The sequence below is a fragment of the Hemiscyllium ocellatum genome, chromosome 3 (genome assembly GCF_020745735.1).
Source record: "Hemiscyllium ocellatum isolate sHemOce1 chromosome 3, sHemOce1.pat.X.cur, whole genome shotgun sequence".
In the NCBI taxonomy this organism is placed as follows: domain Eukaryota; kingdom Metazoa; phylum Chordata; class Chondrichthyes; order Orectolobiformes; family Hemiscylliidae; genus Hemiscyllium; species Hemiscyllium ocellatum.
This window is the reverse complement of record NC_083403.1, coordinates 128,160,009-128,186,005: the sequence shown is the minus strand read 5'-3', so window position 1 is coordinate 128,186,005 and position 25,997 is coordinate 128,160,009. Positions and strand designations below refer to the sequence as shown.

Sequence of the window (25,997 nt, the reverse complement as noted above, 5' to 3'; positions counted from 1 at the left end):
CAATGCCACCATCCTTTTTGCATGCCTGAACTCTTTTTAATCTTACAGAATTGGAAAGTCAATACTTTGTCCGAGCGAAATGGCCTATGTATCTCTCTTTTTAAAGAATGTGATCTTCTCTTCTCTTCAGTACTCCTACAAATCTTTATTCCAGCAAAAAATGTTTTTTATAACTTGGTTCCCTGAAGCTTGGAATCGCCTTCTGATTTATTGGTGTCTAAACTGCATACCATGCTTCAAATATATTGTGCAAGCCAGTGAGTATTTGACAACTTTACAAGGGAAAATATACAATTCATTTGAGTAACAGTATATCTCTCCATCCGTTATTATGTTCCTTTTGATCACAGAGGAAGACATAAAGCCATATGTGTTTTCATTCATGACAGGTTTCTGTTCTCTTTTTTTTCCATTGTGTGAAATGTCTTTAGTAAAATATAGTATAAGCTAACAAAAGAAAAATGTGCTGTAACTGAATGTGCATTTCTTTGTAACTAAAATGAAAATGAATCATAGAACTGTACAGCACAGGAACAGGCCCTTTGGCCACAATGTTGTTCCAAACATAATGCCAAATTAATCTAAACCCTTCTGCCTGCCCTTGGTCCATATCCCTTCATTCCTTACATTTCATGTACTCATCCAAAAGTCTCTTAAATGCTCTTATTGTATCTGCCTCCACCACCCCTGTCTGTGCATTCCCTGTGTACAAAAAAACTTGCCCCTCATATCTTATTTGAACTTTCCCTTCTCATCCATATGCATACCCCCTGATTTTAAATATTTCGACTCTGGGGGAAACAGATTCTGACTGTCAACCCTATCTAGGTATCTCATAATTTGATAGACTTCTATCAAGTCTCCCCTCGGCCTCCATTGCTCAGGTGAATCGGCCAGAATTTTTCTAGCCTCTCCTTATAGTTGATATCCTCTAGTCCAGGCAGCATATTCTGCACCCTCTCCAAAGATTCAACACTTTTCCCGTAATGTGGTGCCAAGGTTTGAATGCAGTACTCCCAAGGGTGGCCTAATCAAAGTCTTAAAAGCTGCAATGTGACATCCTGACTCTTGTACTCAATTCCCTGGCTGTAAAAGGCAAGCATGCCATATGCCTTCTCAACTATCCTATCGACTTGCGTGATCAAATTCAGGGAGCTATGAAGTTGAACTCCAAAATCCCTCTGTATATCAATGCTGTTCAGAGCCCTGCTGTTAAACTGTATAATTTTCCTTAACATTTGATCTCCCAAAGTACAACATCTCTCACTTACACGGATTAAACTCTCATCTGACATTTCTATGCCCATACCTGCAACTGATCTATATCTGGCTGTATCTTTTGACAACCTTCTATACTATTCACAACTCCACTGATTTTTGTATCGTCTGCAAACTTACTAACCTGCCATTTTCATCCAACTCATTTATATACATCACAAACGGTCTAGATCTCTGCAAAACACCACTAGTCAAAGACCTCCAGCCTGAAAAAAAAACTTCCACCGCTGCCTTCTGCCTTCTACAGGCAAGCCAATTCTGAATCTACGTGGCAAATTCACCATGAATCCGCATGCATCTTAATTTTCTGGATGAGCCTGTGATGAGGGACCTTGTCGAAAGCCTTACTAAAATCCACGTGGACAACATCAACTGCTCTACCCTCATCAAACACCTTTGTCACCTCCTCGAAAAATTCAATCAAGTTAGTAGGATGTGACCTGCCCTGCACAAAACCATGCCAACCGACCCTAATTAGGCCGTGCTTTTCCAAATGCATGTGAATCCTACCCAAAGAATTCTCTCAAATAGCTTCCCAGTCACCAATAATAGACTCACCAGTTGATTATCCCTATTTCCCCTCTTGAATAGTGGAACAATCAGTCCTCCGTGACCTCTCAAGTGGCTAACTAAGATACAAAGACCTTGGTCAAGGCCCTAACAATCTCCTTCCTTGCCCTGCTCAATAACCTGGGACTCATCCGCCTTCATGCTCTTCAAGAGATCCAACACAGTTTTTTTTCTTGATCTCAAAATCCCCTAGCATATTAGCATGCTCCACTCAAATCTCACTATTCCATATCCTCCTCCTAGGTAAATATTGATGCAAAATACTCCCATCCTCTGCCTCCAAGCACAAACATGTGCTCACTTGGAAAATGGGACTGGATTAGTTTAGCTTACCTGGTCAGCATGGACGAGTTAGATTGAAGGGTCTGTTTCCATGCTGTACATCTCCTATGATTTTCTTTATCCTTGAGTGGTTCTACCTTCTCCCTAGTTATCCTGTTGTTTCTAATATAGAACAGAATGTCTTGGGATTCTCTTTAACCCTATTTGCCAAGGTAATTTTATGGCCCCTTCTTGCTCTCCTAATTCCCTGCTTGAGTTCATAGAACAATACAGCACAGACCCTCAATGTTGCATCGACCTGTGAACTGATCTAAGCCCATCCTCCTACACTATCTCATCATCATCCATATGCTTATCCAAGAACTGTTTAAATGCCCCTAATGTGACTGAGTTAACTACGTTGGCAAGCAGTGCATTCCACGCCCTTACCACTCTGAGTAACGAAGCTGCCTCTGACATCTGTCTTAAAACTATCACCCCTCAACTTGGAGCTATGCCCCCTCCTAAAAGCCAATGTCTACATCCTAGGAAAAAGACACTCACTGTCCACCTTATCTAATCTTCTGATCATCTTGTTTGTCTCTATTTATTCCCCTCTTAGCTGCCTTCTGTCCAATGAGAACAGACCCAAGTCCCTCAGCCTTTTCTCATAAGACCTTCGCTCTAGACCAGGCATTATCCTGGTATATCTCCTCTGCACCTTTTCCAATGCTTCCCCATCCTTCCTGTAATAGGGCGACTGGAACTGTACACAATATTCCAAGTGAGGCCGCTCTAGTGTTGCAGCATGACATCACGGCTCCGGAACTCAATTCCTCAACCAATAAAACCTAACACACTGTATGCAGCCTTAACAGCACTATCAACCTGGGTGGCAATGTTCAGGGATCTATGTACATGGACACCAAGATCCCTTTGCACATCCACACTACCAAAAATCTTTTCATTGACCAAGTATTCTGCCTTCCTCTTATTGTTATTCCCAAAGTGAATCACCTCACATTTATCTGCATTGAGATCCATTTGCCACCTCGACCCAATTCTGCAGTTTATCCCAGTCCCCCTGTAACCTGCAACATTCTTCCATACTGTCCACCACTCCCCCTGCAAACTTACTAACCCATCCACCTATGACTGCGTCCAAGTCATTTATAAAAATGACAAACAGCAGTGGTCCCAAAACAGATCCTTGTGGCACACCACTAGCAACCGGACTCCAGGCTGAATCATTCCCCTACTGAGCTAGTTTAAGTTCTTTCCTACTTCCTTTATATTCCTAATGGGCCTTGTTCAATTTTAAATTCCTAAACCTTACATATGCTTCTTTTTTCCTTTTAACTGAATTCATCACCTCCCTTTTTATCCAAGAGTCCTTCACCTTGCCATCCTTGTCTTTCCTCCTTACTGGAAAATGCCAGTCCTGAACTTACATCAGGTTTTTAAACAATTCCCACATGTCAAATGTGGGCTTTCCTGATTACACCTCCTCCCAATTATCACTCCCTAGCTCCTGCCTAAAACTGACATAATTTTCCCTCCCTCAATTTAGTACCTTGCCACAAGGTCCTGACTTATCATTATTGATTGTTATCTCAAAGTGTAAGTAGTTGTGATCACTGTTTCCAAAATGCTCTCCCACCGAAAGGTCAGTCACCTGGCCAGGCTCATTAGCTAGTACAAGGTCCAGTATCATAGAATCCCTACAGTGTGGAAATAGGCCCTTCAGCCCAACAAGTCCACAACGATCCTTGGAAGAGTATCCCACCCAATCTCCTAACCTATTATTCTATGTTTACCCCTGAATAATGCACCTAACCTACCCATCCCTGAAAACCATGGGCAATTTACCACAGCCAATTCACCTAACCTGCTCATTTTTGGATTGTGGGAGGAAACTGTAGCACCCAGAGGAAACCCACGCAGGCATGGAGAGAAACCAGACAGTCGCCCAAGGCTGGAATCACACCGGGTCCCAGGTGCTGTGAGGCAGCAGTGCTAACCATGGAGCCACTTTGTCACCCCGAGGAATATGCCCAACCCACCCCCCCAGTTGAAACCCACGTACCTCGTGGATGCACTTAAATTCTACTCCCTATAAGCCTCTTTCTCTAAGGGAGACCCAATCAATATTGGGGAAATTAAAGTTGCCAACTGTGACAACTTTGTTTTTGTAATCTGCTTGCATATTGTTCCTCAATGTCTTGGTGGCTGTAGGGAGGCCTCTAATGTCGTCCTATCCGAGCAATCGCACCCATCTTACTTTTTACCTCTACCCATATTGCCTCAATGGATGAGCACTCCAGTATGTTCCCTCTTGGCTGCGGATGTAACGTTCTCCCTGATTTGTCATGCAACTCCTTCACCTCTTTTACCTTTCTTTCTATCTCGTCAAAAACACCGAAACCCTGCAACTTTGAGCAGCCAACCCTGCCCTTGTTTCAGCCAAGTCTCTCTAAGAGGCACAACATCATAGAATCATACATTAAATGGACAGGTGCCTTGCTTTTACTCACCCAGCAAATGGGACTAGATTACTTCAGTATATCTGGTCGGCATGGATGAGTTAGACTGAGGGCCTGTTTCCATGCTGTAAGTTTCTGTGACTGACTTTTAATGCGGACGTAACTGCCAGTGGTTTTGAACACCCTGAATTCAGGATACATTGACCTCTTTATAGCATAATCCCCATCTATTCAGCCTTCACTAAACTTGTAGCATTTGTAAGTATTCCAGAAATGTACATATTGGCCTACTGACTACAATATCAAGCATTCACTTCACCCTCATAACTTCAGTGCAAGACCAATGAGTTTATGGTCTCTCATTTTAGAAAATAAATAGCTCTAATGTACTATTAGGTTACTGGTGAATATATTTATTTCAGTTGTGGTATAGCGTACTTGGAGAATTGAGGGAGTGGTTGAGAGGTGGACACGTGCAGGAGGAAAAAAAGTGCTCTTGAAATGAGTAAGACAAATACCTTATGTGAAGAAGACTTTCCAGAAACAAAAAGATAATGACTTAGACCATATTCAGGTAAGAAGAAAAATTCCATTGAAGGGAAAAGGAATGAGGGAATTTGGTTCCAAAGAAATGGAGCCAATTTCTGCCTCAGCTGGGAGTTGTGAGGACAATATCTGTGTCATGGTTACACGAAATGACTTAGCTACAGCTGCAATTGAAAATTCTTTCACAAATTCATCTGAACACCTAATTGTCTACTGTATTTTTAATATTTCATGATCTTCCACTACGTACACATTGAAACGTGTGAATTGTGCTATTCTGCACTTCAGAGACTGCAAATTCTGACCATGGATTATCATTGGAAATCTGCAGGAAAACTTTGCATATCTTATAATAGCAAATAACTTCCTTCTGAATTGAGTTTCTGTTGATTTCCATGTGCAGTGCCTTGTAGAATATTTTTATTGCAGTATTTATAGGAACATGTATTGAGACAATAGTTTTGTCATTTTTGATCCTGAATTGCTTCAGACTGAAGCAATTGTTTTATTATACGGGTGCAAGAGGAAGCTAATAACATTCTATTTGGAGTAGGATTGAATCATTAACCACTTTGCTGTAAATAATATGAGAGAGGCCCTCAAGGGTGATATTTCCTAAAAGTTTGGAGAGACATTATGCATTACTCAATTCCCAGATTAATCAAATAGTGAAGATGTTTTTTCTGGTTATGAGGTGACTTAATTAGGTCTGCTTAAACACTTGCATCATAAATTTTGGGTGCTACATAGAGTACATGTGATTTCATGTATCTCTTTAATTTCCAGTGAAAAACTTAATGGAGTAAGGAATATCATTGTGAATCTGTTCTTTCATCTGACTTTAAGAATGGCACTTTCATGAAAAGAAAATGAAACATGTCCTTCCTTGTACTGTGTTAACCATTTGATATTGGACTTTTTTTTTTAAACCCCCTAAATATCTTCAAAGCAATGTGCTGAGAGAGTACGAAAAAAAAAGGAAAGTTGTTCTCCTGATATTTCTATTGGGTTCTTGATAGTTTTTTTGTAAAACAGAGTCCTCGCGATGCATCTCCTCACAAGTGCTGCTGCATGATTAGCAGAACTTTTGTAGTTTTACATTCCTAATCTGTATTTCAGGGTCATTGAGTTTTTGTTTCAGAGGTTAACTTCCAATAACTTGGCCACGCATTTGCATTCTCTCCAAAAATGCCAGTACTTATTGTTTGCACTGTAACTGCATGTATTTGAATTTGCATTTTCATTTCAGTGGCTTTCAGATAGAAAGAAGAGAAGCTTGCAGAAGAATGATGTCGGTGAGTGTAAGCCTTCACACAAATGTCTTGTTATAATATATTGACATGAGATTTTAACTTTAAATATTTAAGACCTTTTGCATATTCTTCTGTTTCAAAATGGAAGCATCCCTAACCTGCCCCTCATTCAATTTAGTCTACTGTATTCACTGCTCACAGACCAGTCTCCTCTACACTGGGAAGATGATGTACAGACGAGTTGACCGATTTGCAGAACTTGCAGAACACTTTGGTTGTGTCTATAAAAGTTACCCAGAGTTTCCCGTTGCCTGACATATCCACATGCTACTGTTCCCATTGCTAACATTTCTGTCTCAAGCTTGCTGCAGTGAGGCTCAATGCAAACTGATGAAGAGCACTTCCCCTTCAGCTTGAGGACTTTACAGCCTTCAGGACTCAACATTTGCCCATGGAATTCACTGTCATGTAATAGGTTGCTTTCAGTGCAACCAATCCAGTTTTGACTACCATCAAGTCCCCATTACCATCTGTTTAGCTCCTTTTCTCCCCTAGCTTATTATCAACAACCTTTATCTGCCCACAAGAAAGAACAGAGAGAACTTTGATTGGGAGATAGTGGCAAAGAGCTCTAACTTAGACTTGCCTTTTAAACCTGTCTGCAATCCTAAGCCTGAAAGAACAATGTTGTTATGCCTATAAAAAGAAGTTTGGTCTCATTCTTCTGTTGACATTGAAGTTCCAGCGTAGACATTTTTTCATCAGTCCTCTAAAGTTAGAAAGCAGCTTGAGAAGTCAACTATGTAATTTCTTCAACTTTATGCCCAAATTAAAATAAATGTAATTTTAGAGGTAGTTACATCAAGTTGCATTCAGTAATATTTCCACTAAATTATTTACACTACCAATATAAAAACTGATGGTCATAGTTTATTGGTATGTTTGTTTGACATGTCTGCACCATTTTTACATTATTATGAATTATTTTGAGTATACAAAGAAGGAACAGGGCATAGTTCGGAGAACTCCAAAAAACAGAGGAGAACCACCTACCTATACAACGTATTCAAGAAGAACGAATACTCAAAAAAACACAGTGCGCAGATTTCTCAAGAACAAACCAAGACAAGCAGACAAAACACAGCCAGAAACCCTAACCACCTTACCATATACCGAAGAAGTTTCAGAAATGACAGCCAGACTACTGAGACCCCTCGGAATCCTAGTAGTACACAAACCCACCAACACTCTCAAACAAAAACTAACAAACTTAAAAGATCCAGTACAACCCGTGGACAAAACCAACATCATTTATAAAATTCCATGCAAGGACTGCCACAAACACTATGTAGGACAAACAGGAAGGAAGTTAGCCATCAGGATACATGAACACCAGCTAGTCACAAAAAGACACGACCCCCTCGCCTTCATAGCCCTACACACGGATGAAAAAAAAACCACCATTTCGACTGGGACAACACAACTAGCCTGGATCATGCTAAGCAAAGACATGCCAGAGAATTCCTAGAGACCTGGCACTCCAACCACAACGCCATAAACAAACACATAGATCTAGATGCCATCTATCAAGCCCTCAGAAAACAAACAGGAAATGACATCACCACAAACCCCAGGAACCCCATCCAGGAGAAAGATTTAAATAGAAAGCAGGAGACAACAGCTTCACTTCACTTGGAGGTCGCCACTGATGGTGTTACCTGGATATCAGACCTACAGCTCGGCGAGCAAACCTACACCCTAAACCTCAACCTGAGCTACAAACCTTCACAAATCGGAGAACTCAGTATATTATGGATAACAGATAATAGCATATGGTCTAATTTGTTTACAACTTTGTAATCTGTAGATGAATGTGTAACATTATTAATGTCCTTGTATATTGATCTACCTTCTCATGAGTCACCATTTAATTTTGTGATTAATTTAAAAATTCCATACTGTTCCAGATCTCTCAATCTCTATAACAGTTTAGAACATAGAAACATAGAAAAATACAGCACATTACAGGCCCTTTGGCCCTCGATGTTGCGCCGATCCAAGCCCATCTAACCTACACTAGCCCATTATCTTCCATATGTCTCCAATGCTCGTTTAAATGCCCATAAAGAGGGAGAGTCCACCACTGCTACTGGCAGGGCATTCCATGAACTCACGACTCGCTGAGTAAAGAATCTACCCCTTACATCTGTCCTATACCTACCACCCCTTAATTTAAAGCTATGCCCCCTCGTAATAGCTGACTCCATACGTGGAAAAAGGTTCTCATGGTCAACACTATCTAAACCCCTAATCATCTTGTACATCTCTATCATGTCACCCCTAAACCTTCTTTTCTGCAATGAAAACAGCCCCAAGTGCCTCAGCCTTTCTTCATGCAATCTTCCTACCATACCAGGCAACATCCTGGTAAACCTCCTCTACACCCATTCCAGTGCCTCCACACAATACTCCAGATGCGGCCGCACCAGTTGTATAAGACTGCAACATGACCTCAGGACTCCGGAACTCCATTCCTCTACCAATAAAAGCCAGTATGCCATATGCCTTCTTCACAGCACTATTTACCTGGGTGGCAACTTTCAGAGATCTGTGTACATGGACACCAAGATCCCTCTGCTCATCCACACTACCAAGTATCCGACCATTAGCCCAGTACCCCATCTTCTTGTTACTCTTACCAAAGTGAATCACTTCACACTTACCTACATTGAACTCCATTTGCCACCCTTCTGCCCAGCTCTGCAGCTTATCTATATCCCGCTGTAACCTGCCACATCCTTCCTCACTGTCAACAACTCCACCGACTTTCGTATCATCCGCAAACTTGCTCACCCAACCTTCTAGCCCCTCCTCCAGGTCATTTATAAAAATGACAAACAGCAGTGGTCCCAAAACAGATCCTTGCGGAACACCGCTAGTAACTGCACTCCAAGATGAACCTTTACCATCAACTACTACCCTCTGTCGTCTTCTAGCCAGCCAATTCTTAATCCAAACCTCCAACTTACCCTCAATGCCATACCTCCGTATTTTTTGCAGTAGCCTACCATGGGGAACCTTATCAAACGCCTTACTAAAATCCGTATACACCACATCTACCGCTTTACCCTCGTCCACCTCCTTAGTCACCTTCTCAAAGAATTCAATAAGGTTTGTGAGGCACGACCTGCCCTTCACAAAACCATGCTGACTATCCTTGATCACATTATTCCTATCCAGATGTTCATAACTCCTATCCCTTACAATTCTCTCTAAGACTTTGCCCACAGCAAAAGTGAGTCTCACTGGCCTATAGTTACTAGGGTTATCCCTACTCCCCTTCTTGAACAAGGGAACCACATTTGCTATCCTCCAGTCTTCTGGCACTATTCCTGCAGACAACGAGGACATAAAAATCAAGGCCAATGGCTCTGCAATCTCCTCCCTTGCTTCCCAGAGAATCCTGGGATAAATGCCATCAGGCCCAGAGGACTTATCTATTTTCACCCTTTCCAGAATTTCCAACACCTCTTCCCTACATACCTCAAAGCCATCCATTCTAATTAATTGTGACTCAATATTCACATCGGCAACAATGTCCTGTTCCTGAGTGAATACTGACGAAAAGTATTCATTCAGTGTCTCCCCAATCTCTTCAGCCTCCTCACGCAACTTCCCACTACTATCCTTGACTGGACCTATTCCTACCCTAGTCATTCTTTTATTCCTGACATACCTATAGAAAGCCTTTGGGTTTTCCCTAATCCTACCAACCAAGGACTCTTCATGTCCCCTCCTTGCTGCTCTGAGCTCTCTCTTTAGATTGTTTGTTTCTGGTTATTCCCCTTTATTCCTGGATACTCTTAAATATTGTTATATCACTCCATAATGTCCTCTGTATCATAAATTTGAAGCATTTTCCTACTTATAAGTTATGTTAGCTGGATGCAGATGGATTTAAACATTTACATACTATTTACCCTCTCAATTGCATGAAATTCTTCTGTAAATGTGGAGTTCAAATCTGTAAGCATTTACTCTGATTATAGCCATATTAAAGTTTCATATAGATTCACTATTTGATCTCTCAATATTCCAGACTTGACATGAAACCCAGCCATGGAAATTTCTTTGTCTACCATGTATTAAATCTTTAATATTAAACCTTTACTGCTTGCTTTCGACCTGAAGCAGGTTCTGGTACAATGTAATTTTTACGTCTCTTTTTATTAGGAGGATGTCAACAATCCTATGGGTTAATCTACTTTTTATGGAAAGTACCTTAGTTGAAAACACTTTATTCCTAATTTCATCAACTGGTTATGACTAATAACAAAAACAATTGCCTTTCTCTAGATATACGTCGAAGAATTGAACTTATACAAGATTTTGAGATGCCTACAATTAGTACCACCATTAAAGTTTCAAGAGATGGCCAGTATATCATTGCAGCTGGTATGTTTTTTTTTGTAAATGAACTATTTATTTCCTTTAATTGTTTCATTTAGATTGTCATCTTCCAAATTGGTTTATTGAATCAGGCTTTAATCTGTCAATATTTTAAACCACTGTGGAGTGGGATGCAGTAACAGTTTTTTGAAAATGAATAAATATTATTGCTGTTCAATTTTTAAGTGTTCATCTTTGCAGGCACATATAAGCCAAGGATTCGATGTTATGACGCGTACCAGTTATCCATGAAGTTTGAACGATGCCTAGATTCAGAAGGTTGAGTAAATTTGGAATTAAGTTGTTAAAATATGGAGCTTAAATAAAACTAACTTAAACCCACTTAAGAAAGTGTAATATTTTAACATTGCTATATGTTTAATTGTATAGGATGTGCTATATTAAGTTTTCAGTACTAAAATCTGATTTTTACTTTACTTCTGTTTTTATTTGTGCAGCTACATTCAAGAAAAAAACTGTTGTTGAAATAATTTTGTCCAAAAAAGAATTAAGAATTTTAAATGATTTTTAAATGGGGTTTTTGCTATGAAGAATGCTTTAAGGTGCACAAACATAATGGGTCAAAAATTGATAGAGTAAAAAATTAATTTTGGGTCTAATTGAATGCATAATTAAAGAGATGTGACTGAGGAAAAAAGTCTTGACTGGCGAAGGAAGAAGGCAGAAGATAATTTCAGAGTTTGGGGCTCATTAATTAAGACATAGCCACCAGGGGTTCTAAAATGTAATCTTGGGCAGCATCAGGTTAGAATTGAAGAATGATAACCTCCTTGGAGTGCTATGGGATGGAGGTAATTTCAGAGATAGTGAGAGATCTGACCAATGCAGGAATTTGAATATTGGGATTAAAAAAAAATAAATTTGAGGCAATAGTGGTTCTTGGAGGCAATCTAGGTCAGCAAGTATAGGGGTGAAGATTAAATTGGGATTTGGTACTGAATAAGATGAAAATAATGGAGGAACTGAAGATGATGTAGATTGAGCTGGATGGCATTTGAATCACTTAAGTATGAAGATGGTAGTGGCACTAATGAAATTTATGCAGCCAATGGGCCTGAGACAGAAAGGGAAAAATTAGTGTGTTATGGAATAAGCAGTCTTTGTGATTTGCAAAGAGGTGAAATTGATAACTTGCGCCATTTACAGTGAAATTTAACATTTTGATGGTGAGAAAGAAAACAGAATCAATGGCCCAGAATGTAGTGTTTACAACGGGATGGTATAGATGGTGAAAGTTGCAATCCGTTTTGAATTAAATGTCAAAGAAGTATGCTGACATTGCAAACAGTGAAGGTGTTGAAACAGGTGGTGAAGAACTAGTGATGTGTATAGGCTAAATTCCTGAGGAACTAAATTCTATGTCTTTGTGCTATCCTCAGGGGCAGTGTATAAATGAAAGGGAGGAGATTTCCAGAAATAGGGTAACTGCAGACTTAGCTGATGACAGGAAGAAAAACCATTCCTGGAGATATTCTAATTGGATTGGAAAAGTGGAACCAAACAAAACTGTCCCATTTAAGGTAGGCAACTGAGAGGCTTGGAAGAAGAATGTTTAGGAAAGAATTAATCACAGTGACCAAGGACATTAATTTGAACTGTTTTGATTCTGTGGTGAGGGTGGAAGCATAATTTAAGAGAATAAATGTTGCAGGCAAGATGGAAATGGATTTGCGAGTCACTACCATGTTTTAAAAAAATTAGAGAAAAAAGGAGGTTGAAAATATTTTACTAATACTTGAACATCTTGTAAGTTATGCAGCAATTCAAAAGTTCCCAAACACAAGGCAAACTTCTTTAAGTTACTACAAATGGACAACCAAATACAAATTTTAAGGGACCATACTTAAAAAAAAAAGGCACATGGGGTGTGTTGTTTGAAGAGGAGGATATGGTGACAATGTTTGAATTATAGGGTGACAGTACCTGAGGAGAACAAACCCTCTTGGAAACTAGCATGGGAGGAAGCAAAGTCAGTTGGATGGTTAAGAGTTTAGTGGGAATGTAATCCGGCAGGGCCATAAGAGGCTAAGCTAGGACGTGGAAAACTTTAATGATACGATTTGATGGTAAAGCCAGACTTTGAGAGTTTGAATAGATTGTCATGGAACGAGGGAGGCTAATCCACCTGAGAGAGGGGTATCTTTCAAAGCAGTAATATTATTTAGTCATATGTAGTGATATTATGGATGGCAAACCTTATTCAACCCTAACAGCATATTTTGAAGGGAAAAGTTAAGAGAAAGGTGATATTTGTTGATCCACTAAGAGTCCCAGGAACAGTGGGAGGTTGTGAAGGTTAATCTCTGGATGCCTTCTAAAGAACTATTTAATGATTTGTAAAACATCAGCAAACAGAACCTTATGTTAACTAATTCTTAGTTTAGTGGTTGGAAAGCTGGCATTACAATATGAGTGTTGGAGATCTTCTCATTAGTTGCAGTGCGGTTTTGGGAGTATAAGATGGTTGCTATGCAATTTTCTAGCTTGGAAGGGTGGAAAAATTTAACAGCAATAATTAACATGGCTCTTATATATGTTTCGAACCACCAATGTTTAGCTTGTTTTAATATCAGTTTTTGTGTTTGATTGAGCTAGTTACAAAATTTATGAAGCCAAAATGTTTATGATCCCAGAAAAGAAAGTTTCATAACACTGACCTGGAAATAAGAACATAATTTCTAATGTTTTAACAATTTTGAAGACTAAGAACTATACATTTTACTTTGATCTTTGTTGAATGTATATTTTGTATATTTCAGCTTGTTTACTTTCATTATATTAATATTCGTCCATAATTTGGTAATTTATAATCAATTTTCTTTTGCAGTTGTAACATTTGAAATTTTATCAGATGATTATTCAAAGGTAAGTACATTCTGCTGGGTTTTCTTGAGGTTGTATTTTAAACTATTGGTCTCCATTTATTATAATGAATAAATGTGTCACTCCAACACTTCAAACAAATAGCAAGTAATTATGCTGCAATTCTCACTTTTTAAATAAGTGTTTTTCTGATTTTTACAGATAGTATTCCTCCAGTGTGATCGTTATGTGGAGTTTCATTCACAGCATGGCCACTATTACAGGACACGTATCCCTAAGTTTGGTCGAGATTTCTCCTATCATTATCCATCATGTGATCTCTATTTTGTAGGAGCAAGGTATGGAAATGTTACGTTACTGTTAAGGATTTAAGAAGTTTTAGATGATTGACATTAACACTGTGTGAGGATGTGGGACGTATATGTAAAACGGAGACAAAATACGGTTGGGGACTTCATAATTAAATGTTAAGAATTGCTTTGATATATGCTGTTGAAACAAGCCTGTGAAGATAAGTAGACCCATACTTCTGAATCTTTATGCTTTCTGTTTTGAATTCTGCAATGTGACACCATTGATTTATATTCATTCTGTTTTTGTTTCGTATCTCACCATACATAAATATAAACACTGGGTCTTTAAGGCACAGATAGATTTTGAACAGTGAAGGTTATGGTGAACGGGCTGGTAAACTGAGAGGATTCCACAGAAAGCTCAGCCATGATCTTATGGAATGGCGGAGCCAGATAGGCCAGATGGCCTACTCCTGCTCCGCTGTCTTATCGTCTTATAAGCATACTGCTGATTAGGTTAACTATCCTTCACTGGGATTGCCATTGAACTTGATCCATGATTTGACAGTGCTTGTAACAACATCCATCTGTATTTTATACGAAGATCACACTGAGAAATGTGCTTGATTTCATCCATGTCTGTTTCTTTGGGTAGAGTGGAGGAATGACCAACCAGCTGAAAAGGAACAGGATGCTGCCTAACCTGCTGTGCTTTAACCAGCAACACATTTTCAGCTGTGATCTCCAGCATCTGCAGATCTCACTTTTTACTCGAATGACCAACCAGGCCTATTTGTAAATTCTTTAGCCCTTGAACAATAGCAATGGATGAAAATTTAGCATTTCAAAATGTTGCAATTCTCTTTACACAGAGCATTTTCTAAAATTATAAATTTGTTGCTTTAACTGAATCTTAACTGAGTGAAGAATTGACCAGAGTTCATAAACTAAATTTGTGTTGCTGGAAAGATGGTGCAAGAGAGGGAGGGCTTTCGATTCTTGCGGGAAATGTGATGTGGCTATAAGAGACCTTGCTCAGAGAGCAGGACTGGGTGTTAAATATTCCTGAAAAAATGTGCTCTGGAAAGTACTTGAGGAAGAATCATGGAGTGGCAGTGACAGCCTTGAGTAAGGAGAGCATTGCAGTGTTGAAGAAAGAAGATACAGTAGTCCCCCCGTACCCGCAGGGGAGTATGTTCCAAAATCTATCATGGATGCCCGAAACTGCAGATTGTGACAAACCCATTAATTTAAATGGGAAATTTACCTCTTCAGCAGCCCCCGGTTCCACAAACCCACCAACACACTAAAACAGCAGCTAATGAACTTGAAAGACCCTATACAGACAACAAGCAAAACTAATGTCATTTACAAAATACCTTGCAAGAATTGTAACAAACACTACATTGGACAAACAGGCAGAAACCTAGCCACCAGGATACATGTACATCAACTAGCCACAAAAAGACATGACCCACTCACACTAGTATCCTTACATGTAAATGACGAAGGACACCACTTCGACTGGGAACACCAGCCCTTGGACAAGGCAAACAGAGACACACGAGAATTCCTTGAAGCATGGCATTCCAACCGGAGCGCTCTCTACAAACACATTGACTTGGATCCCATTTACTACTCCCCTGAGAAAAAGAACAGGAAATGACACCACCAACCCAAGGAAACCTAAACACATCAATAAAAAGTGGACCAGTGCTTCACCGGAGGCTCACTGATGATGTTACCTAGTATGGTGACAAAATGTCTGAAAAGAAATCTTCCAACTCAGCGAGAAACTTGTATCCAGGATATGAAGGCTTTGGAGAATGTGCAGAAGAGATCTCAGAGAATGGTCCTGAGATAAGGATCTTCAGTGATGAAAGTTAAGCTAGAGATGTTGGGACTGTTTTCCTTAGAGAAGTGAAGTCTAAGAGGAAATCTAGCAGAGAGATTCAAAACTGAAACATACGTATCAGGATCAGGAGGAATAAGTCATTAATCTCCTTGAGCCTGTCTTATCATGCCTGATTTGGCTGTAGCCTCAAATCTACATTTCTGTCTAGTCCTCATAACCTTTCAACCCCTTGTTTAACAAGAATCTTTTGCTTCTGTCTTAAAAATACACAAGAATTCTGCTTCCAACACCTTTTCAGGAAGAGAATTCCAGAGATCTCTGACCCTCTTTAGAGATCATGAGATGTCTGAACAAAATAGATGAGAAGAAACTGTACCCACTCATGAAAGATTTGAAAAAAAAGAGTGCATAGATTTAAAGTAATTAACGGAAAAATCAAAAATGATATCAGAAAAAGCTTCGTGCATCGAATAATGCACTGGAATGTGCTACCTGATAGTCTGATATAGGCTGGCTCGATTGATGAATGCAAAAGTTAGTTTAAGTGGATCAATGTTCTGGATTACAGGGAGAATGCTAATGAATAGCGTTAGATGAAATGGGCTGAATAGCCTATCCTGAACTGTAATCATTGTGAAAAGAACACCTCTATAGCATGTGCCATTAAAGGCACGAGTGGATGGCAAAGAAATTGCTGTTGATAGAAATGAACTAAATACATCTGAAAATGAGACCTTTTGTGAATTATTTTAAACGCTGTTATACTCTTGTGTATCCTGCAGCTCTGAAGTCTACAGGTTGAATTTGGAACAGGGGCGATTCCTAAATTCCCTACAGATGGATGCTTCGTAAGTATTTTAACAACCTGCACGGTGATGAAGTTTTAATACAATGAAATGTCTTAATGTTTCACAAAGCTAAATAATTGGTTATTGAGCCATTATGTGAGAAAGCATAGGTTTGCTGATTGAAGATGTTGAACCTCAGGAGAGGGACAAGGATGTAAGAAGACTCAGTTTAAGGAAATGGTGCCAGGGCCTGGTTTGAGATGACTAAATATTCTGCTTTTGAAGATGGCTCAAAGACAAGACATAAAACTGATTAGGATTAGGTGAGCAAAGCAACACACACAAATTGCAAAGATGAAGGAAGTGAGGATATGATGGATCTTGTAATTTAGTTTTATGAAGGCCAACAAAGTGAATAAAGTGACTCTGGATGTGTTAGACGTTTAGATAGGAATTACAGTAACATTAGAGATAACGAAGATATAAAAATTGATGTTCAGGTTGATATTTGACTCAGACAGGACACTAAAACAGAAGTTGCACATTTCTGTTTTTGAACCATGGAATGAGGTTATGTAAGTCTGCCACCAGGTGGAGCTATTTCCTTGCAGATTATGCTGAATCTGAATCATGTTGAGCCTGAGGAAGGAGAAAAACGTTAAAATTTGAATTAAATGGCTACATTGCATCATAAGCATAATTACCAGAACTCTCGGACATGACAGACTAGTAACATTTTCCTATTCAGTACTGAGTTCCTAAAATTGGTATAAAATATGGCAAGAACAATTTAACATTGCCCAACAAAAATAGGGAACATGTTAGAAGGTAAAAAAGGAGAGAGAAACGCTTTTTCTATTTTAAACAAAGGTTGCTACTTTTTAGGTTAAATTAGGAGGGGAGTGGAATGCTGATATTGAAAAATGGTGGGCAAACTATCACTGAAATTAAGTTGATTATTGTCTGAACATAATTGATGCTTTTCAGAAGCATAAAAGCATTCTTTTTTTCTTCCTATTTTAATATGATTTTATTACAATATATGGTAGCAAGATGTCAGACAAAGTGCTGTTTTTAAAAATACATTTTAATGTCAACTATTTATATTCTCAGACAAAGCAACGTTTGTGATATTAACCCTGCACACTACCTGTTTGCTGCTGGAACAGTTGAGGTAATAACAGTTTCCTGATTTGTTTTTGAATGATATGCATTAAATAAATATATTTCACCTCTTGAAATATTCTGCCCATTTTAGGGTAAAGTGGAATGTTGGGATCCACGTACAAGAAACAGAGTAGGAATTCTTGATTGTGCCCTGAGCAGTGTGACAGCTGACACTGAGTAAGCAATACAATGTGTATATTTTTAATTCATTCACAACCTGTGTGATTCGTTGCTGCGTTCAGCATCTATTACATTTTCCAATTGCCTTGAAGGTGCGGGTGCACCTCCCTGAACACCTATGGTCCATGGGGCTGTGTGTACATTTTCAATGCTGTTATAAAGGGACTGCTAGAATTTTGACCCAGCCATAGTGAAAGTGTAGTTATATACTTTTAATTCAGGATGGTATGTTGCTCAGAGGGGGAACCTGCGGTGTCGATATTCTCGTGCATCTGCTGCCCTTGTCCTTTTTGGTCGCAGTGGACTTTGAAATGTGTTTTTGAAAGAGCGTAAATAGTTGATGCAGTGTATCTTCCCCTTTTTGAATAGGGGGTGTCACATTGGCAGTTTTCCTGTTCTCCAGGATCCAAGGATGTTTGGAAAAGCACCCAGTGCAGCCATTATCCAGTATCTGCTTCTTTTAGGATCCTAGGCTGCACCTCATTAGGAGCAGGAGATGTATCGGCTTTTAGCCCCATTAGTTTGTTTTCTACTGCCCCTCCATTGATGGTGATGCCCTGTACTTTCTGTCCCATATTCTTTGGTATTAATGGATGTTCAAAGTATCTTCCATCGTAAAGACTGATGCAAACCACCGCAGCAATTAAAATGATTCATTGGCAATCTGCCTTCTCAGCAGCAGAGAAAAGTGGTTGCTTTCCCAGCAAGGAAACCAGATTTGAGGGTGACCTTTTAATTTGCCATTATTTCGAGGCATGAGTGAGAGATGGGGAATAACCACCCAAGCTTTGGACTCCATTTCAGCAAGATCACCCCTGTGATCCCACACCTCAGTAGAGGTTGTCATGCTGTGTGACCTGGCACTTCATCATACTGTTCACCACCCAAGATAAGACTGGCCTCTGCTTGACAGCTTCAGGTGTGGTTGGACTTTAGTGGTAAGGCTTGTGATTGAATGAGAAGCTTGCTGGACTGATTTAATTTCCCAATTTGTATTCGATCCTTTTGATGATAGAGATGGGGAGTCAGTTGGCCCTGTAGTCATCGAGTCACCTGTACTTCCAATTGATGCACAGTGCAATAAATCCTGTGCTACAGGCCCGTCAGTTTAACTTCTCTTGTGAGAAAACTTATAGAAATAATAATTTGAGACAAACTTAGTAGCCGTGTGAATAAATGTGCATTACAACTGGATAATAGCAACATGGATACAGAATTGCCTGTATGATAGGAAACAATAGTGGTTAATGGATCGTTTTTGGACTGGAGCAAAGTTTCTAGTGGAGTTCCCCAAGAGTCACTATTAGGATGTTTGTTGTTCCTGATGTCCATTAATGTCCTCAACTTTGGAGTACAGGGCACAATTTCAAAATTTGAAGTTAAAAATCTCACAACACCAGGTTATAGTCCAACAGGTTTAATTGGAAGCACTAGCTTTGGGAGCGCTGCTCCTTCATCAGGTGATAGTCAACACCTGGTGTTGTGTGATTTTTAACTTGGTACACCCCAGTCCAACACCGGCCTCTCCAAATCAAAATGTGAAGGTAATACAAAACTTGGAAATATTGTAAACAGAGGAGGATGATAGTGAGTACATCAGAAGAATATAAACAAGTTGGTGGAATGGACAGATGAGTGGCAGATTTAAGTTTAATGTGAGACATACGAGTGATTCATTTTGAGAGGAAGAACGTGGAGAAACAACATAGATAAAAGGTTACAATTCTAAAGGTAATGCAGAAGTCGAACAACCAAAATGAATATCTACTTAAGTCATTGAAGTGGCAAGCCAAATTGAGCGCACAGTTGATGAAGCATACAGCACCTTTAGATTTTATTGACAGGCACAGAGTGCAAGGGCAAGGAGGTTTTGTTAGACTTGTATCAATATAGTTTGGCCTCACCTGTTGTAGTGAATCCAGTTCTGGGTGACACTGTAGGAAGGATTCAAAGACATTGAAGACAGAATCATTCTTGCAAACTATGTTTGAGGAATGTCAATGCTGATTTGTGATTGCAGAAGTTAGGATTGTTCTTAGAGAAGGAAAGCCTAAGATGAAACCTGCTAGATGTTTTCAAAATCGGGGAGGGTTTGTGCTAAGTAGGTATGGAGAAACTATTTTCACTCATGAAAGGATCAAATATAAGAGAGCACCAAGTAAAGTAATTGGCAACAAAAGCAAAAGCTTTTTCATGTGTTGATTAGTTAATCTCCGGAATGCACTGTCTGAGAATCTGGTAGAGGCAAGTTTAACTGATGCATTCTTAAAGAAGTTGGATTTTATTTGGAAAGGAGCAGTATGCAAGAAACCAGGAGAAAGCATTCGGTGAAATATTCATTTTGGCAACAGTGGACCTACAGAATGGCCTTCTGTACTGTAATAATTGTGATTCTTCAAAAGCCCAACAGAGAATATGGAATGAAAAATCTTGTGTCCAAATTACAACGAGGACTGTCTGCAAGTTCTGACAATCTCTCCCGTGAGAGTGCATCAGTTCAATTCTATTTCCACTCATTTGTCCTGTTTTGAATTTTGAGTCGTGTACAGACCATTGAACACCTTCATTTTATTTTAAGAATAATTTCTGTTTCTTCCTTCCTAATGAAGGGCTGACAGTGTTGATTTATTGGAATTAAAAGAATATCAAAAATGTTCGTATTCTATCAATACTACAAGCTGTCCAACATCACATCCCTCCTGAGAAACTAGACTAAATATGGTTATACTTTCAAATTACTTAATAGGGACTTTTGCCACAATGGGGATATATCCTACATCAGAACTTCAAAATCTGTAGGTAAATCTTAGCCATAGAGTAACCTGAAGGATACTGTGCACACGTAGATTCGTTTAAATCACCCTATACTGATTGTGTACAGAAATGTACAGGCCTGTGTAAAGACATGTTCTTCAAATCATCAAGACTATAATTTGTTGTAAGATTGATTTAAACCCTGAGTCCCCTCAGGCTCTGTTCTGCTCGGAGACTTGAAACGTTAGCATCTCCTTCTCCGTAGTTGAGCATTTCCAACATTTTTGATTTTTTTTCAGTCTGGGGAAATTTGGCGTATAAGCAGGGTGATAACTATTACCAATAGTGTATATTAATGCCCTGTTTGAAATTTATCTGTATTTTCTGTTAGAATCGAAGGTTTGCCTTCTATTTCTGCTTTGAAGTTTAAAGGAGCACTGCATATGGTTGTTGGCACTACAACAGGGCAAGTGAGTATTGTATCTAGACATGACATTTCTACTGATTTATTGCATTTAGCCTTTCTTTAATTTAAGAAACAGTAGCTTCATAACGTAACATGAGAAATTCATAACCTTGTAATTTTTGTAGCAGGATTAATTCTTCATACTTTTTTGTGTAATAATTTCATTTTCATTATAAAGTTATTTTTCTCACTCCCTTTTATGTTTTTTCTCTCTTCCTCCTTTCATTGCAACAATGACTTATTAGTTGCAATAGTGATTTTCTTTCATGAGAAGTGTGTACCATTTATACATGTAGTCTGAATGGGACCAGTGGATTGTTTTAGAATTAAAGTTGGACTGGATTTGTACTGCATTCTCTAGAAATTCAGATCCATCCAGGTATGATTCCTGAGGAATTTAGTGTCCTAGTCGTCTGTCATGCTGTCATTTCTGCATTGATGTGCATCCAAAACCACTTAGCATCAGTGCAAATGCAACCAAATTGTTGCTGCTTAGTATGGGTGCAAGCATTATGTGTAAGGCAAATTTACAAAATAATTGATGCTCCCACTTAATTGCTATTGTCATATTACCACACCATCAATGGAATTATTCTTGATATCACTTCTTCTGAATAATTGAAAAAAAATCCAGAAAGCTAGAAATTGAATTTATTTGTTTATGCACGCACTTTTGTCGTTTACTTAGTTTACTATGTTGTGCCTACTTTGCATCACAGGAATATTTTTCCAATCAGCTAAGCAGCAAGTACTGAACTGACTGTTACAGCTGTAGCCAATATTATTTGACAACATATTGTTTGTCTTTTGCGATGTTTACAATGACAGTCTCCTGTGTTATGCTATGTTGTGCTAAATTCCTGAGGAATATGACCATAGAAGGATTTCATTTTCCAAAGATTTAATACAACTCCACTCTAAGCAGAGTCCTGAAATACATCACTGGTCCGTTCAACTGACAGTCATCAACTGACACTTTATACTGGCTATCTGAAGTGTTGTATATGTTCAAGTATAAAATACACTCTTGACAGTTATTAAACTGCAAAAATTTGGACCTGAAATTGATAGCATGGTTACATTATTCTCAAAAGATTTCTGAAACATGCTTGTCACACAAATTAATTTTGGAAAAGCATTCTTCAAATTTCTTTTTCTACATTTCAAACTGTTATCTTGTGATAGTAACTGCTGTTGCTGTTAGGGAAGCACCTTTGCAAAAGGTGCACCACGAAATCACAGTAAAATTGGGAAAGTCAAAGGGAAATATCTTCATTGGTTGAAAGTATATTAATGGTTGTGCTTGTCAGAGGTTTGCCATCACTTCAGGAGTTCCTTGAGGAATCGTCCTCAACCCCCACTATCTTTTGCAAGTCTCATCAATAATCTTTGTTTTGGGTTGCTTGCAAACAATTCCATTATTATTATCATAAACAGGAGCTAGAGCAGCCATACAGTCCATTGAACCTGCTTAACCATTTCATATGGGGAAGGCAGTGGCTTAGTGATAATGTTACTCAACTAATAATCCAGAGATTCCAGCTAGCATTTTGGGGAGAATTTGCTAGTCTAGGTAACTTGTCTAATAATGATAACCATGTAACTATTGTTTACTGTATAAAATCTCATCTGATTCACTAAATTATTCTTACCTAGCCTTAGTCTAAATGTGCGAGTAAAAAGTGAGGTCTGCAGATGCTGGAGATCAGAGCTGAAAATGTGTTGCTGATGATGGGCTCTGGCCCGAAACGTCGAATTTCCTTTTCCTTGGATGCTGCCTGACCTGCTGTGCTTTAACCAGCAACACATTTTCAGTTCAGTCTAAATGTGGTTGACTCTTATTTTGCCTAGCAAACCACTTGGTTCAAAGACATTGGGTTTTGACTGGAAGTGCTGGTCACGTTACCAATGCCCACATACCATGTAAGAATTTTTAAAAAAACAACCGTTCCATATATTCCTTGATCCCTTAAGAATCCTATCAGTCTTTAGCCTTAAATATACTAATCAATGAACGATCCACAATCATTTGAGTAAAGAAGTTGCTCCTCATTTCAATTTTAAAGAATTGGGTCCTTATTCCTAGACTGTGCCTCTTTATTCTAGATTCCCTGGCTAGGGCAAAATACCTCTCCGTATCAACTCTATCAAGCCACTTCAGAATCTTGTGTGTTTCAATAAGATAATCTCTTATTCTTCTCACCTCCAGAGAATATAGATCTAGTTTACTTGTTCCCTAATCACAGGCCAACATTCTAATCCAGAGGCCAATTTTTACTTCTGATACAAATATATACTTCCTTTAAAATGGATGCTTTGCAAAAAAGACCTACGTTTACTTTCCTAATTGCCTGCTGTTTCTTCATGTCAACTATATTCCTTGTACTAGTACACTGAGTCCTTTTGAATGTCAACAATTATGACTTTATGAAATGTTCTACTTTTTCTATTCTAAGGAACAAGGTAAGTAACCCTCACTTCCCCACATTACTCTGCTGTGACAAATTGAGGAGAAATTGTCTCCCCTCTTTCTAACCCACTCTGGTTTAAACACTCAAGTTTTAATTTCTTTATATCACACAGCTATCGCACTTCAATTAAAAAAAATTAACTAAATCAAAACGAAATAGCCAAATTACAAAGTGTTCTGAGTGAAAGAAAGGGGAATTTTATTACCTACTAACTCAAAAAAAAAAGTATCGAGCACAAATGCAGATAATCTTAAAAAGTAGATGTGGTTGGGGATGAAGAGGTAAAAGGTTGTCTGGTATAGATAACAAGGTAAAGACATGTTATCTTCATTTACTATTTGTTTCATAAGCTTGGCTCAGCTTAATCACGTGACACAGCAACTCTTTTAAGTCAGTTTTGCCCTCTTGTAAAAGGTCACTTGTCCATCAAGATTTCTGATATTAGAATTAGATAATGAGAAATTTGAAGATCGATCATCCGTTTTTACTACGATTGTAACAATATTCCATCTTCCAGCTTGTGTCTGACCTACTTAACCTGTCTGTATCTCTTTGCAACCTGTTTGACGACTCTTGGATTGCATTCCCATCTAAACTTTTATCATCACCAAACTTGAATGCAATCCTCTGTCTCTTCAAAAGGAGTTAATATAGATTGCAAATAGCTGAAGTCCAGCACTGATCCGTGCGATATTCCACTCCTCACAGCCTGTCAACTTGAAAATGTCCATTATCTCTACTCTTCTCTGCTTCTCCCATGAATCAATTCCCTCCTTTGACTAATACCTTTGCCACAAGTATGATGGCACAGCTGTTCTTGAGTATCCTCCCTTAATTTCTTGGGGAAGTTGGGATTTGGCAGGGGTGACCATTGATTTTACGCCACTGGGATTACCATTAGATTAGATTACTTACAGTGTGGAGACAGGCCCTTCGGCCCAACAAGTTCACACCGACCCGCTGAAGCGCAACCCACCCATACCCCTACATTTACCCCTTACCTAACACTACGGGCAATTTAGCATGGCCAATTCACCTGACCCACACATCTTTGGACTGTGGGAGGAAACCGGAGCACCCGGAGGAAACCCACCCAGACACGGGGAGAACGTGCAAACTCCACACAGTCAGTCACCTGAGTCGGGAAATGAATCCGGGTCTCGGGCGCTGTGAGGCAGCAGGGCTAACCACTGTGCCACCATGCCGCCCACTGATACAGGAATGTGGTAGTTCAAGGAAATAGTTCTAGGACACCATAGGATGGATGATCAATGTCGTATTGCCAGCATGACGCTCTTGTATTTTTTTAAAATTTAATTAGTATTTGTTGAATGTTTCTTTTGAGACCACACAATAAGTTTGTATGTTATGAAGTTGACAGAATTGCAATTCAGTTAACCATTTATCAACTCTTGCTCTTTTGATCTTCAACACTAGGTTTTGTTATATGATCTTCGTTCAAGCTCCCCACTGATTGTCAAGGATCATCATTATGGACTGCCAATTAAATCGATTGAATTCCAGGAGCAGTTAGATTTGATCATTTCAGCAGATTCTAGGATTGTAAAAATGTGGAATCAGAATACGGTAGGCTATTAAATATCCTGAATAGAAAGGAAGTGATGGTGTTGATTGCAAAGGCACAGAAATCCACCTTATGTAAGCATTCCATCTGCATTTACAAGTCAACAACACATTCCAAATTTTTTTTGTATTGATGTCTCAGCAGATCTTCTCCTAGTATCTGAGTCTGACCAGAAATCTAGTCACAATTATGATGTTTGGTACCTATGCAGTTTGCGATGGCCCAGACACTCTGAATTAATTTGCTATAAGAGTTGGTGCACAGTTTAGTGTAGTCCACTCAAGGTTTGCAAAATATGTATTGCTTCAAATGATTCGGTTTCTGATTTTATGTTTGCTGGGAAAAAAGTCTGTATTTTAGTGTAATTATAGAAACTGAAATCATATGCCATTCAACAGATTGCATATGTTAGCAGTACTATTATAACTCTCCCTGTATCCTGATAGGACTTTTCTCCTAAATAATTAAATCCCTCAATACATTGATTCACACACTTCTAATTGCAATTTTGCTAAAGTCACTTATATAAAGAGATTGTGACATGCTAGCTTTATATGTGGCAGTAGATTTGAAGGCCTTTTCAAATTTTCAGCAACAGAAAGCAGATGTCACTGGATGCTGAGGAAACTCCAGACTTTGGGTTGTTGTTTCTGGAGAGCTTTACCTGGTGATGTTTATATGCAGAGTTCAATACCAACCACTCAGCAACTGCCACCAACCACCAAGAACATATCTACTGCAGAAGTTCCATTCT

General features: G+C 38.9%; 1 protein-coding gene across 1 annotated transcript in view; it reads left to right on the top strand.

The window, feature by feature from the left end:
• Positions 1-25,997, top strand: part of nol10 (nucleolar protein 10) — a 57,173-nt gene that overhangs the window by 9,621 nt on the left and 21,555 nt on the right. The window contains exons 2-11 of the mRNA XM_060821819.1: positions 6,388-6,433; positions 10,748-10,846; positions 11,042-11,119; positions 13,689-13,726; positions 13,886-14,022; positions 16,615-16,680; positions 17,734-17,794; positions 17,879-17,964; positions 21,113-21,191; positions 25,096-25,245. Of these exons, the coding sequence (XP_060677802.1) occupies positions 6,388-6,433; positions 10,748-10,846; positions 11,042-11,119; positions 13,689-13,726; positions 13,886-14,022; positions 16,615-16,680; positions 17,734-17,794; positions 17,879-17,964; positions 21,113-21,191; positions 25,096-25,245 (840 nt within the window). The remainder of the gene's footprint in view (positions 1-6,387; positions 6,434-10,747; positions 10,847-11,041; positions 11,120-13,688; positions 13,727-13,885; positions 14,023-16,614; positions 16,681-17,733; positions 17,795-17,878; positions 17,965-21,112; positions 21,192-25,095; positions 25,246-25,997) is intronic.